The sequence below is a fragment of the Bidens hawaiensis genome, unplaced genomic scaffold (genome assembly GCF_021521415.1).
Source record: "Bidens hawaiensis isolate Kalapana, Puna unplaced genomic scaffold, B.hawaiensis_p1.1 tig00027595_1, whole genome shotgun sequence".
Taxonomy (NCBI): Eukaryota; Viridiplantae; Streptophyta; class Magnoliopsida; order Asterales; family Asteraceae; genus Bidens; species Bidens hawaiensis.
The window spans coordinates 161801-173158 of NW_027494478.1; the positions used below are offsets into that span (position 1 = coordinate 161801).

An 11358-nucleotide genomic window follows, 5' to 3' on the forward strand; every position below is an offset into this window, starting at 1 on the left:
GATAAGTTTTACATCGGTCGACTCATATCGTTCTTCCGATCAAAAGCCCTAAAACATCGGTTTGAAATTAGGGAAAAAACATAACGACGTTAAGTATTTTTTAACGGAGGACCAGTGAGACAAAAATAGTTAAAAGGTGGGACCGTTGCTAGTGATTTTTAAAGTTGGGATTATTATCGGGCAATACACAAAAGATGGGATTATTTATTTCCAATTTTCCTTTGTAATTTGTAACATAATTAAACTTAGGATTTCAATTTATAGGAGGACTTAAGTAGCTGCTGCCGTCATTAAATGTATAACCATCTTAACGGTTTTTTAGGGGCAGTTATCCATCCTCCTTCTGTATATAAACAAACATCGATCATTGGTATTAAACACCAACATTGATTATTATTTAATTAATCCAATACTTGTTCATTCATATATATTGCTGTTCATATTCTTCGGTTCTTGTGTTTCTGATATACCAACAAACTGGTATCAGAGCCAGCAATCATCAAAATCATTCGTACTCATTATTTGATCGACCATGAAGTCCTGCAATCATTGTTCCATGGATAAGAAGAAAGCGACACAAAGAAAAGGAAGAAGAAATCAGAAAAGATGCTATTATTGCAACAACATCGGGCACTTCATTGTTCGATGTCCGATTAAAGAAGAACATGAAGCCTCACAACTAATCCGACAATCTGTAGATGTGGGAAACCGACGCCAAATCAACACAAAAGACAATCATGAAGATATGCTAGTCGTTGGTACTGACAAGGGATTATGGGCAAATATATAGTACATAAGTCTTTCTGCAAAACATCATGTGTCGGGTAATTTAGCATTATTTGATCATATTAGAAAGTCGTTTGGAATAGAAACAAATCTTAAGGGTTTGGGAACGGTATTCATAAAGGGACTAGGACAATATCTGTGAAAATAAAATTAGAAACCCTACTCATTCCTAATGTATATTATATTCCCGAGATTGATAGAAATACACTAAGTTATGATCAATTGATTCTTCAAGGATATGCCATTAAGATAGAAGGGTTCACGGGTCAAATATCTAAAATGTTCACGGGAAATCCTTATGAATTAGAGAATAAACCAGATAAGATCAATACTGCGCAGAATGTGTATGATAAAGAAAGGATAGATCAAGAATTTATTAAGAATTGTGACAAGGATTATGAGAATTTTTTAAGATATGAGAAGGGAAAATCGGTTAAGCAAGAAAAGGATAATACTTTGGAAAGTAATATGGAAAATATAAGTCTTGAATAAGAGGCGTTTAATTGGAACAAAGCAATCATTCTTGCGTTAGAGTTTAAGAAATTTAAAGATTGTATTACATTGATAAGTTTACTTGATGATTCGGAGTTTGTTTCCGTATATAAGGAGCTCTTAAGAGATAAATTTGAAACAATGATTTATTGGTTCTTGAACATACATCTTGCTCTAAATTGCTTAGTACCTCCTTACAAAACAAGAAGGTAGAATTGTTGGATCTTTATATGTTAGTGAAAAGAGAAGGTGGTCATGAGAGAATACAGGAGAAAGGGTTATGGATATTGATTGCAAAAGAGATGGGATTTGATTGGAGTGATGGATATGTTATGAAACTAATTTATGCAAGATATTTGGATGTATTTGAGTTTGAATATAGGTTATACATGAGGGATTTAGGAAATGCAGCAGGTTGCAACCAAGAAAATGAAATTGTGGAAACTGAAACACAACATGATGATCACAAAAGTTCCGGTGAATTAAAAGAAAATGACGCAACAGCCGAGATCAATAAAAGACTTCAAGAAGCACACGAGTATGCAATGTTTATGGGAAATGATTGGAGTGGAGCAAAACAAATGTTCAAGAAATGAAATGGCGAACACAAAGTGCGGAAGACTGATTTCAAGACAGCAAAGATCGCCTTAGATGATGCACATCAAAGCCTATCACCAATCAAGAACTCTTAAACCTAACTATGTTTAGGGGAGTGTATTAGAAATATAAACATTAGTTAGGTTTATTATTTATTTCTATGACATATTTGTAATTTGTAACATAATTAAACTTAGGATTTCACTTTATAGGAGAGAACTTAAGTAGTTGCTGCCCTCACTAAATGTATAACCGTCTTTAACGGTTTTTAGGGGCAGTTATCCATCCTCCTTCTGTATATAAACAAACATCGATCATTGGTATTAAACATCAAGATTGATTATTATTTAATTAATCCAATACTTGTTCATTCATATTGCTGTTCATATTCTTCGGTTCTTGTGTTTTTGATATACCAACAATTACAACCATGCTGCTGAGAAATTATTATTATAGGTGTAGAAATGCATCTGCTGACACACCTCAAGAAAGGGTTCAAACTAGTACAACGGATATTAGCGTACATTTGAATGCTTAAAGACTTGATCAATGTCAAAAGTTTCTTTTGTCTTGTGTAACATAATAAACGTATCAGTAATTAGTTTATGTTGTACTATTTTCTTGATGATGTACGCACCTCATACTTCGGTGGCACAAAGAGAAGATCTTATTTTACCTTAGTTGTTCAGCTTGAATCCTGATCACCACAACGAAATAACTTATAATTGCAATCAATAAACAATGAAACAAACGAGTGATGTGAAGTATAGAGGAGTCAAATGTCTGTTATCTTTTCTTTTAACCGCTTTAAGTGATTGGTAACTGGTCTTCTCTTACTCAACTTCCTATATGGTACAAGACAAGTTGATCAATCTACCCAATTACTTTAAATTTTTTTGAAACTTATATGAAGTAACATGAAAGTTCATTTTTAAGGAACTTGCTGTTAATTAAAAAGAAAGAAGATCGTATAAAACAAAGAAAATATGGTCTTATGCTAATTTTGGGTTGTTGGGTACAATTGTGATTATTCGAGTCAAGCAGAGTAGTAAACAACTTATGTTTTCTTTTGTAATTTCTCCTTAGAATTAGTATTGAGCACAAAGTCCTATAAAAAGAAAGGAAATTAAAATAAATGGGGATATATGGGGGTAAAATTCTTATCGATGTGTGCAATTCAAAAGGCGGTAGCGGCAAGCTTGTTGTCCGTTTGCCTTCTGTTTCAAATGAAAGTCTAGGAGATTGATGTAAGGAGTCAATTCTAGGAGATTGATACTTAGACAATGCTGCAAGTAATCACATGACTGGTGTAAGGAGTCAATTCTAGGAGATTGATGAAAGAATTGGAGGTCATGTTCATTTGGGGGATGGATCATGCTTTGAGATCAAATGAAGAAGTTCTATGTTGTTGGAATGTAAGAATCACGAACACGAGATTATATTATATCCCAAGCATACAAGATTCAAAATCTCAAGAATAATATATTGAGCCTAGGGCAACTAATAAAGATCGGCTGCAAGATCGGTTACTACTGATCACGGGAGGAACCTAATAATGAAAGTGGAAAGGTTGAAGAACAGGGTGTACCACATCAAGTTGAAGATAGTGAGATTTTCTAGCAAATGTAGATAATGAAGCATAGTTTTGGTAGCTAGATTAGGTCATTTGAACTTTGATGCTAACGTAGACAAAATTGGAAGAATCTAGTTCAAGGAATTCCAAAGATAAGTCATGTAGCCGTAGGCCGGTTGTGCGAAATCCGGTGGCTGGTTCGTATCAATTTTTAAAACATTGATTATATTATAATATAAGTGTGTAAAACCCCCGACTTAATGGTTAAAATAGACGAGGCTAGCAAAATTGATAAGAATTGCAAAAATCGTCAAACTTTTAAGAGTTCATTTTCTAAAAAATTGATTTTAGATGAAAGTAGCATAATTGATCAAACATTATCGAAACGAAAATAAAATTTACTTAAAATAAATAAAAAATCAATGTTATTGTCCAGTAATATCATTTTCAAACTTACATATCATTTTCAAACTTACAGGCACAAGAAACCATATTAGCAATGATAATATTTTAAGACTTGTTGAAACCCATCACCATTTGACTGCCACTGCCATCACCATCACCACCCTACGTCTGCTGATATCGTCACCATCACCACCACCTAACTTTCGCGTACGCCCCCACCACCACGTCACCAGCACCACCATCATATAAAGGCGCACCACCACCACCTGACCGCCCCTGCTGCTACCACCAACATCGTCGTCGCCACCATTGTCACCGCCGCCGCCACTGCCACAACCACCGTTGCCACCTAACCACCCGCCTTGACCCATTGCAAATATATGTTTTGTGTATTTTTGTCATTTGTATTTCATTCATGCGGTTATTTTCTTCTACCGAACAACATAAAGTAATAATTCATTCCATTCTCATAAGTTAACCAAACAAGACAAATGAATTGTAATGATCCATTTCATTCCATTTTATCATCCATTTCATTCCACATCCATTTCATCTCCTACCAAACAGAGACCCATGAATATGAAATTTACAACACCTTCAATAAATTACTAAAAAAAATATTTAAAGAAATTTGATTAAGCTGTTTTCCTGGATGACAATTAAGTACTAAAAACTGATGAAAAACAAATAAAGGAAAAATAAAGATAGGTGCAGTTTTATGATCAATTTCGAAGACTGTTTGTTTGAACATGGCACATGGCCAACTTGAGTTGTGCTTGTAAGCACATGTTGAATGTCCCCCCTCCCATGGGTCAATACAAATGTCAACTTGTCTTCAGTTCCAATCATACCAACATTTTTACTATACTGATGATTATTAATGGTGTTCTCGAGTTTAATTAAACTGCATTTTTCAATTAAGCTACATAGTCCAACTCTAATACAATACATTGAGCATTAATTGAGGTGCATTTGTGGTGGATATTGAGAGAGAATAATGTTGTCAGAAGGAATGAGAAAAAAATAAGGAAAAGAAAGAATTAGGAGGAAAGAAACGTGACATGGATTCATGCATTTAGGATTAGAGTATGGGGATGCTCTTAATAATTTTTTTCGTATTTTATTTTTCATTTGGCTATTAAAGTTTAAAAATCACTATAAAATTCTTTTTACTAAAAAATGCATTATTATTATTATTATTATTATTAAAGAGGCCAATATTATATACGAAAAAAGAAATGACAACTCACAAAAAGCGAGGAGACATATATATAGTACAAACAACCAAATAATAAAATAATTATACCACAAAAACAAGAGATCATTTATAAACGAAAATTCACAAAATTAAATTTACACAATCTCTCCTATTCCAAGCATAATCATTTGTTCCTATGCTTGAACCATATGAATGAGGCTGATTCGATATCGTTGACCAACATATCCATCGACATTTGTTTGTTGAAAATCCTATCATTCCTAGATTTCCACATCATCCAACATGTGCCACCAAGAGGGCTTGAATTGGCAAACACTCCTCTTTATTCTTCTTATGCTTGTTAGGATAATCAATAATCTCTTTACCAAGTTGAAATTTGTTGTGACCAGTACCTTCACCCATGCATGTATGATAAACCAAACTCGTTTTGCGGTTCCACAATGAACCATCCGATGTGATGCCGTTTCCGATTCCGAAGAACACAACAGATAAACATCATCACCCATATCTATACCTTGAGTCAACAAAGCCTTTTTTTTTTGAGAAATTCTATCCATTAACAACCTCCATATGAAACAATTTACCTCCATAGGAACACTTTTCAACAAGCATTACCATATACTAATTGATGATCAACATCATCAATTTCCCATCTCAAAATTTTAACCAAGAAAGGGTTCATCGAGTCGTCAATACCCTTCCACCACCATCTAGTGTATCACAAAAGACACTCAATAACATATTTAGATAATTTTTCAGATCATTACCTAAACGAGACGAATTTGAAGCTCTCTTCCATCTCCATATCCATCTAATCTCATTTTCAATCCACACATAACAATCTTTCACTAACACATCCTTTTGTTTTTCAAGCAAGAATAAAGATGGAAACAACAACTTTAAAGGTTGTGTACGTACCTACCCAAATATCAAGCCAAAGCTGAGTCTTATCACCCATCCCAAACTAAACACAAAGTCTATCAAGCATCTTTAGATTGGCCACCGAATCATAGTACTCCATTCTACCGATATTTTTCTAGGTACCATCGATAGACTTTTTAACCGGAATCGTTCCCCCAATTCTGATTACTCGTATTTACCACTGTTAAGACTTTGACCCAAAGAGAGTCACTGTCATTATTGTATTGATGACGCAAGACACTGATTTGACTAGGTGGCGGGATGTAACTTTGTCACTTCAGTTGTTTTTTTCATGTTGTTTTTTTTTTCATACAAATTTATGTTCATGATTTGGTTGTTCTCCACTGCAACGCACAAGTTTTGTGTTTTTTTCTTGTCACCGTCGATATTAATTGAATTCGTGCGAGTTTTGTATTTTGTTTTAAGTATGTTAATTTGTTGCATTTAGGCGTTGACAATCGAATTTAGTTTTTGGTTTAGTTCCATTGTCGTAATTGATACCCACCAAATTCACATCAACTCACAGCCGCGCCGCGTGGGTGTTATCAGTAGACTACACATTATTTTAAAAAGGTTTTTTTTTCTTTTTTTTTATCTTGAGCTTTATAAGTGAAAATACTATTACGTGTGTTCGTCTTTTGGGTTTTATTGTTACTATTACGAACATGAACTTAACTAATACCCATCAAATTCAAAGATGTGTGATAGTGGATCTATCACCTTGAGGTGATAGTACAAGGAAGGTTATCAAGACGATTGTAGGTTGAAAATGGAGAGTGAATGTGGGATTGACACATCATAAAAAACATGTATTCTTCTATTAATAGTACTAGCTTTTGAACCCGTGTATTACATGGGTTTTGTCAAATAATAAAGATAAATAAGGTTTGTTATTTCAGTTGTGATTCTCAAAATACTTGTGAATTAATTTAATGTAGACTTAATAAATAGCATGATTTTGGAAACACCAGGTGTTGATTTGCAAGAAATTTAAAAAAAATGTACTAAAGTTGTGTAGTTGGTCAAACGTTAGGTATGAAAATGACACTGATTCAATAATGAATATAATCCACACTATGTTATAACCCATTTGATAAAATGGTTTTGACCCATGACCCATGAATAGATAGAATGAATGAGATGAGAGATTAGGAATTAAGTGTAATGTGGGCTTGACACCTAAGATTCAATATTTTCTTTTATTAGTACTGTAAGATAAGATGAAAGATAAGATGGATAGGAAGTTAATAATTCATTTCAATTCACGATTCACATAAAGTTTTAATATAATTAACTCCCCATAATCGCATGTTTTTTTCGTATTACAGAACAAGTGAGCCAAATGACATCCACTCATCATCCTGTCTTTCCTTTTCTTTCCAGATTGGATCTTACACAATGTCCCCTTTCTCAACTTTATACAAACATGTCCTGCCCAACCAAATGGACCACCATTAAGAATCTTTTTTATTTTCTGTTTTACACTTTACATTTATATATAACTAATCAACAAAACTCTCTTTATGGAACCATTAAAAACTCGCCACTTTGTGACCACAAATCATCACATGTATAACATCTCATGCATGCTTTACAACTCTCAATCTTAACCTTACCTTAAATTCTGAAGCTTCGACTTTATATAAAAGATTTTTCTCATTTAAGGTGCCATCCAAATTCCAGTCTGTAAAGTTTGTAACAGGGCAAGCATTTATACATCCCACAAAAGATAGAACTTGTAATAAATAAAACCTCCTTTCAAAGGTGGATTAATATTTTTCGAGATCTAAACACATTTCAAAATAAGACTTTTTACGTAGTAGGGTTGCTCGCCAATTAGTTCAGTCACTCGTATTTTTAAACCAAACATGATTCAAGTTTTACTAATTTTCATAATAAAGCTAACACTAAATCATAAATCAAACTACAATAACTGTCCTACATAGAAGCTTCCATTACATGGTGTTTTTGTGTCACTTGGAGTGATTAAGATTGAATGACAAATAAAGAATGCATACTATCTTGTATAAAAGACAAGATTCCTTCTTTTGTGAAAACATAATCTATCATAAAATTTGAGATCTTTTTAGAAAAATAGTATATAAATTAAAGAATATTAGTAGCAAGGTATTTTATACTAATATAATTATCATTTCATATAATAATTTAATATTGTATTTATACACTATAAATCTGCCCCAAATCCAGAATGTAAAGTTAATTAAGATTACATTATCTGCATATGCAGTAATACACCCCAACAAGTCACATGCATAATGCACCCCCCAACAAGAAAATATTAAATAAAGAACCTTTTTCCAAAATAACAATTTTCAAATCCAGAGTATTACTCTTAAATCAACATACTCTATGCATCAAAAGATATATGATACTCAGGATTTATCAATTAATCTTCTGGATAAGAGCCTAACCCAAAACAAGTTTAACTTGCTAAAACCATATCACATACCCTGCAAATCTACCTAAAATTTAACATTCAAGCTTCATAACATGCGGATCAATCAGACGGCTACCACTTCTTGTTGTTGATCATCTTCATAGTGCAACAACTTTGTTGATCTTGATTTGTATGAAGACAGTGATATTTCTTCTTTACTTAATGGTGGGTCAAGAAGGAACATTTGGTTTTGAAGATATGAACAATAAGTGTTGAATGTGGTTGGATTTACATTCAATTGGAATCCCAATCCAAATAAGAAATCAACTTCAAGAAAGTTGATCTCTGTTATGCTGATTCCTCCAACTTTTGCATAGTACGCGTTGTTGTAGTATCTGAATTCACATAATTGAAGAATCCATCGATCACATATCAAATTTCATATGCACGTATCACTTTATATAGAGAGATCAAAAAGTATAATAATAAACCTACTTGATTAATAATAAGGCTAACCAAAAATAGTTTTAATAAGGCAAATTAGATTTTAATAATATAAACTATTACCTGTTGAATGATAATAATTCATACACATCTTAATAGCATAATAATAGTAGATTTACACTCGATTTCATTTGTGAGTTTTGCTTATTTTGCGAATAATCATCGCTGTGAGTGACATCAGAATGCAAATCTTTGAAAATTGCGTTTAGAAACAAAAATCAAAGTTAGCAGTGTTACTGATCAAATTATCGGTATAAATAGTAACTAAGGGCAACATGTATCGTTTGAGTTACTAAACTCTAATTTATTTCTTAATTTAGGGTGGATGGCTATTCTAATATTCAAACAATAAAACAAATAATACTCACAAACAATATTTAAAATAAATGATAAAATAAACAAGTTGGAATTTTGCTGAATTTGTTTTATATCAAGACAATCATTCTTCTGTAATTAAAAATGATAGTAAATCAAATAATTCACAACTAATGAATTCAATAACATCTGTACACAATTTGAATTAAACAATTTCAAATTAAAGTTTAAGTTAAAAACCTTACATGTCATCCATGAACTTGGCAGCAATCATGACACTAGTGATCAACAACCTATGAACATTAAACGAATTGATCGAAAGTGCCGGCTGCTGCTGAGTAAATCGGTCGAGATAAACATATGCGACAACGTAGCATGACGGGCTGCAATTAGCATACTTAAATATCCTCTCTAAATAATTCTGAATTGAGATGGCTGGTTTTGTAAGACCATGAAAGGCCGAGATCTTCTGCGGGTGGGATCGCGGGTTAAGGTCGTTAGAATCCGCAACACGTTGAAGGAGAGATGAGAGGTAGCTGATCATCTTGTTCATCTCCGTTGGGCACTCCAATTGGGCCATTGATGAACAGAGGAAGTTAAAGAAGAAAGAATTGTTGGGTCGTGTATATAACGACTGGTAGGGGTGTCACCAGGTAGGTAGAAGGAAAATGACATTTTTGCCTTGGGTGGAGGTTTGAAGTTTGAAATGAATTTCAAACTTTTAATTTTGTGTAGAGGGAAAGATTGGTTATTGTGACTAATTATTATTAGTAGTAGAAATCATTTGATATTTGAATAATCTACTTTAGTCCACGTCACTTTAATTATTGGAGTAGGTTAAGTTTTTGGTTTTAGAGCATTCCCAGCCGGTACTTTAAAAATATGTGAGAGAGATTTGTAAATTATATGGTTTGGTTATAAGTAGTTGTGAGTAGAGGAGATAGAAAATGTTATAGGGGAAAGTTAAATTTGAGGTTTCACTGTTCATACCGTATAATTTTTTAATATTTTCTAAAAGTTGTTGTGAGTGGAGCAAAGAGAAAAGATAATAAAAAAGGTATAAAAAATATTATTTAATTGAACAAGGAAGAGAAAATGTAGTGATTTTTAGTGTAATTATATAATATATATGGATATATGGTAAGGAATAGGCTGGGAATGCTCTTAGTAGTTACATATTTAACACTTTTCCTTAAAAGATATATTGAGAATTCATCCTATTTTTAAGAACTTTGAGAATCAGATATTTCGTCCAAATTAATCTAATTGATGATCGTTTGAAGTCCATATACTTAAGGGCAATAAGGTAAATTGTCCTTTTTCTATCTTTCTCAACCATACATCTTCTCTTCCTGGTACACATTGTCTCTACCATTCATCTCTTTCTCATCTAAGACCACCGTCACCATTATCGACCACCTCTAATGATAAACATCCATTTATTTTAAACTAGGTTAGAACCCGTGTAATACACGGACTGATAATAAAGTTAAAATAAAACTGATAATATAAATAATTGCTTGAGTCCAGCAATTGTTGTTCACATAATACATTTTCTTCCAACTTATTGATTTAAATTCTTCTAATAAACCAAAACCTACTTAAGTCCAACAAGAAATATGTAATTGCCCCCCAATTCATAGGATCCAAGGAACAATTCTATGAATACACTGCAGACTCGCCCAATCAATCAAATCCCACAGCCCCTTTCGGTAATCTTTGCAACACCGGCATGTTTATCCAAACATTTGAATTCTGAATCACAAAAAAATTCTCATTAAATTTACAACATAAAAAGCTTTAAAATTTGCTATTAGAAGGATTTGGGAAGTGGGAGCGTAAGATGTAGAAAAACCTTACCTTTATCTTATGAGATAGAGTTTCCAACATAAAAAAACTCTAAATGATCAAAGGAGCACGAGTTTTAGTTAACTTTTATAAAAATTATGAAATTTACCATGTTTTCAAGCAAGTTATTCCATGCTTTCCTATTAAGGATATAATGAATGGTGAATTTCATAAGGTTGGGATGAAAAGCTTTACACGATACTATAGAGCCAAATGATTCTAATCCATCCCTACCTGCTCCCTTGATTCTTGGAAATTCCCATTCTACATACGTTGTTATTAAATTAGTCACCTAAAATA

The 11358-nt window shown here is 32.8% G+C and overlaps 1 protein-coding gene across 1 annotated transcript; it reads right to left on the reverse strand.

Moving 5' to 3' along the window:
* Window positions 1-8283: 8283 nt before the first annotated feature.
* Window positions 8284-9802, reverse strand: LOC143575725 (cyclin-U4-1-like). The gene is made up of 2 exons (XM_077060015.1): window positions 9456-9802; window positions 8284-8786 (listed from the first exon to the last, which is right to left on the reverse strand). Exons 1-2 carry the CDS (start codon window positions 9788-9790, stop codon window positions 8516-8518), a joined length of 606 nt encoding a protein of 201 aa, XP_076916130.1. The 5' UTR covers window positions 9791-9802; the 3' UTR covers window positions 8284-8515.
* Between the last annotated feature and the right edge of the window lie 1556 nt (window positions 9803-11358).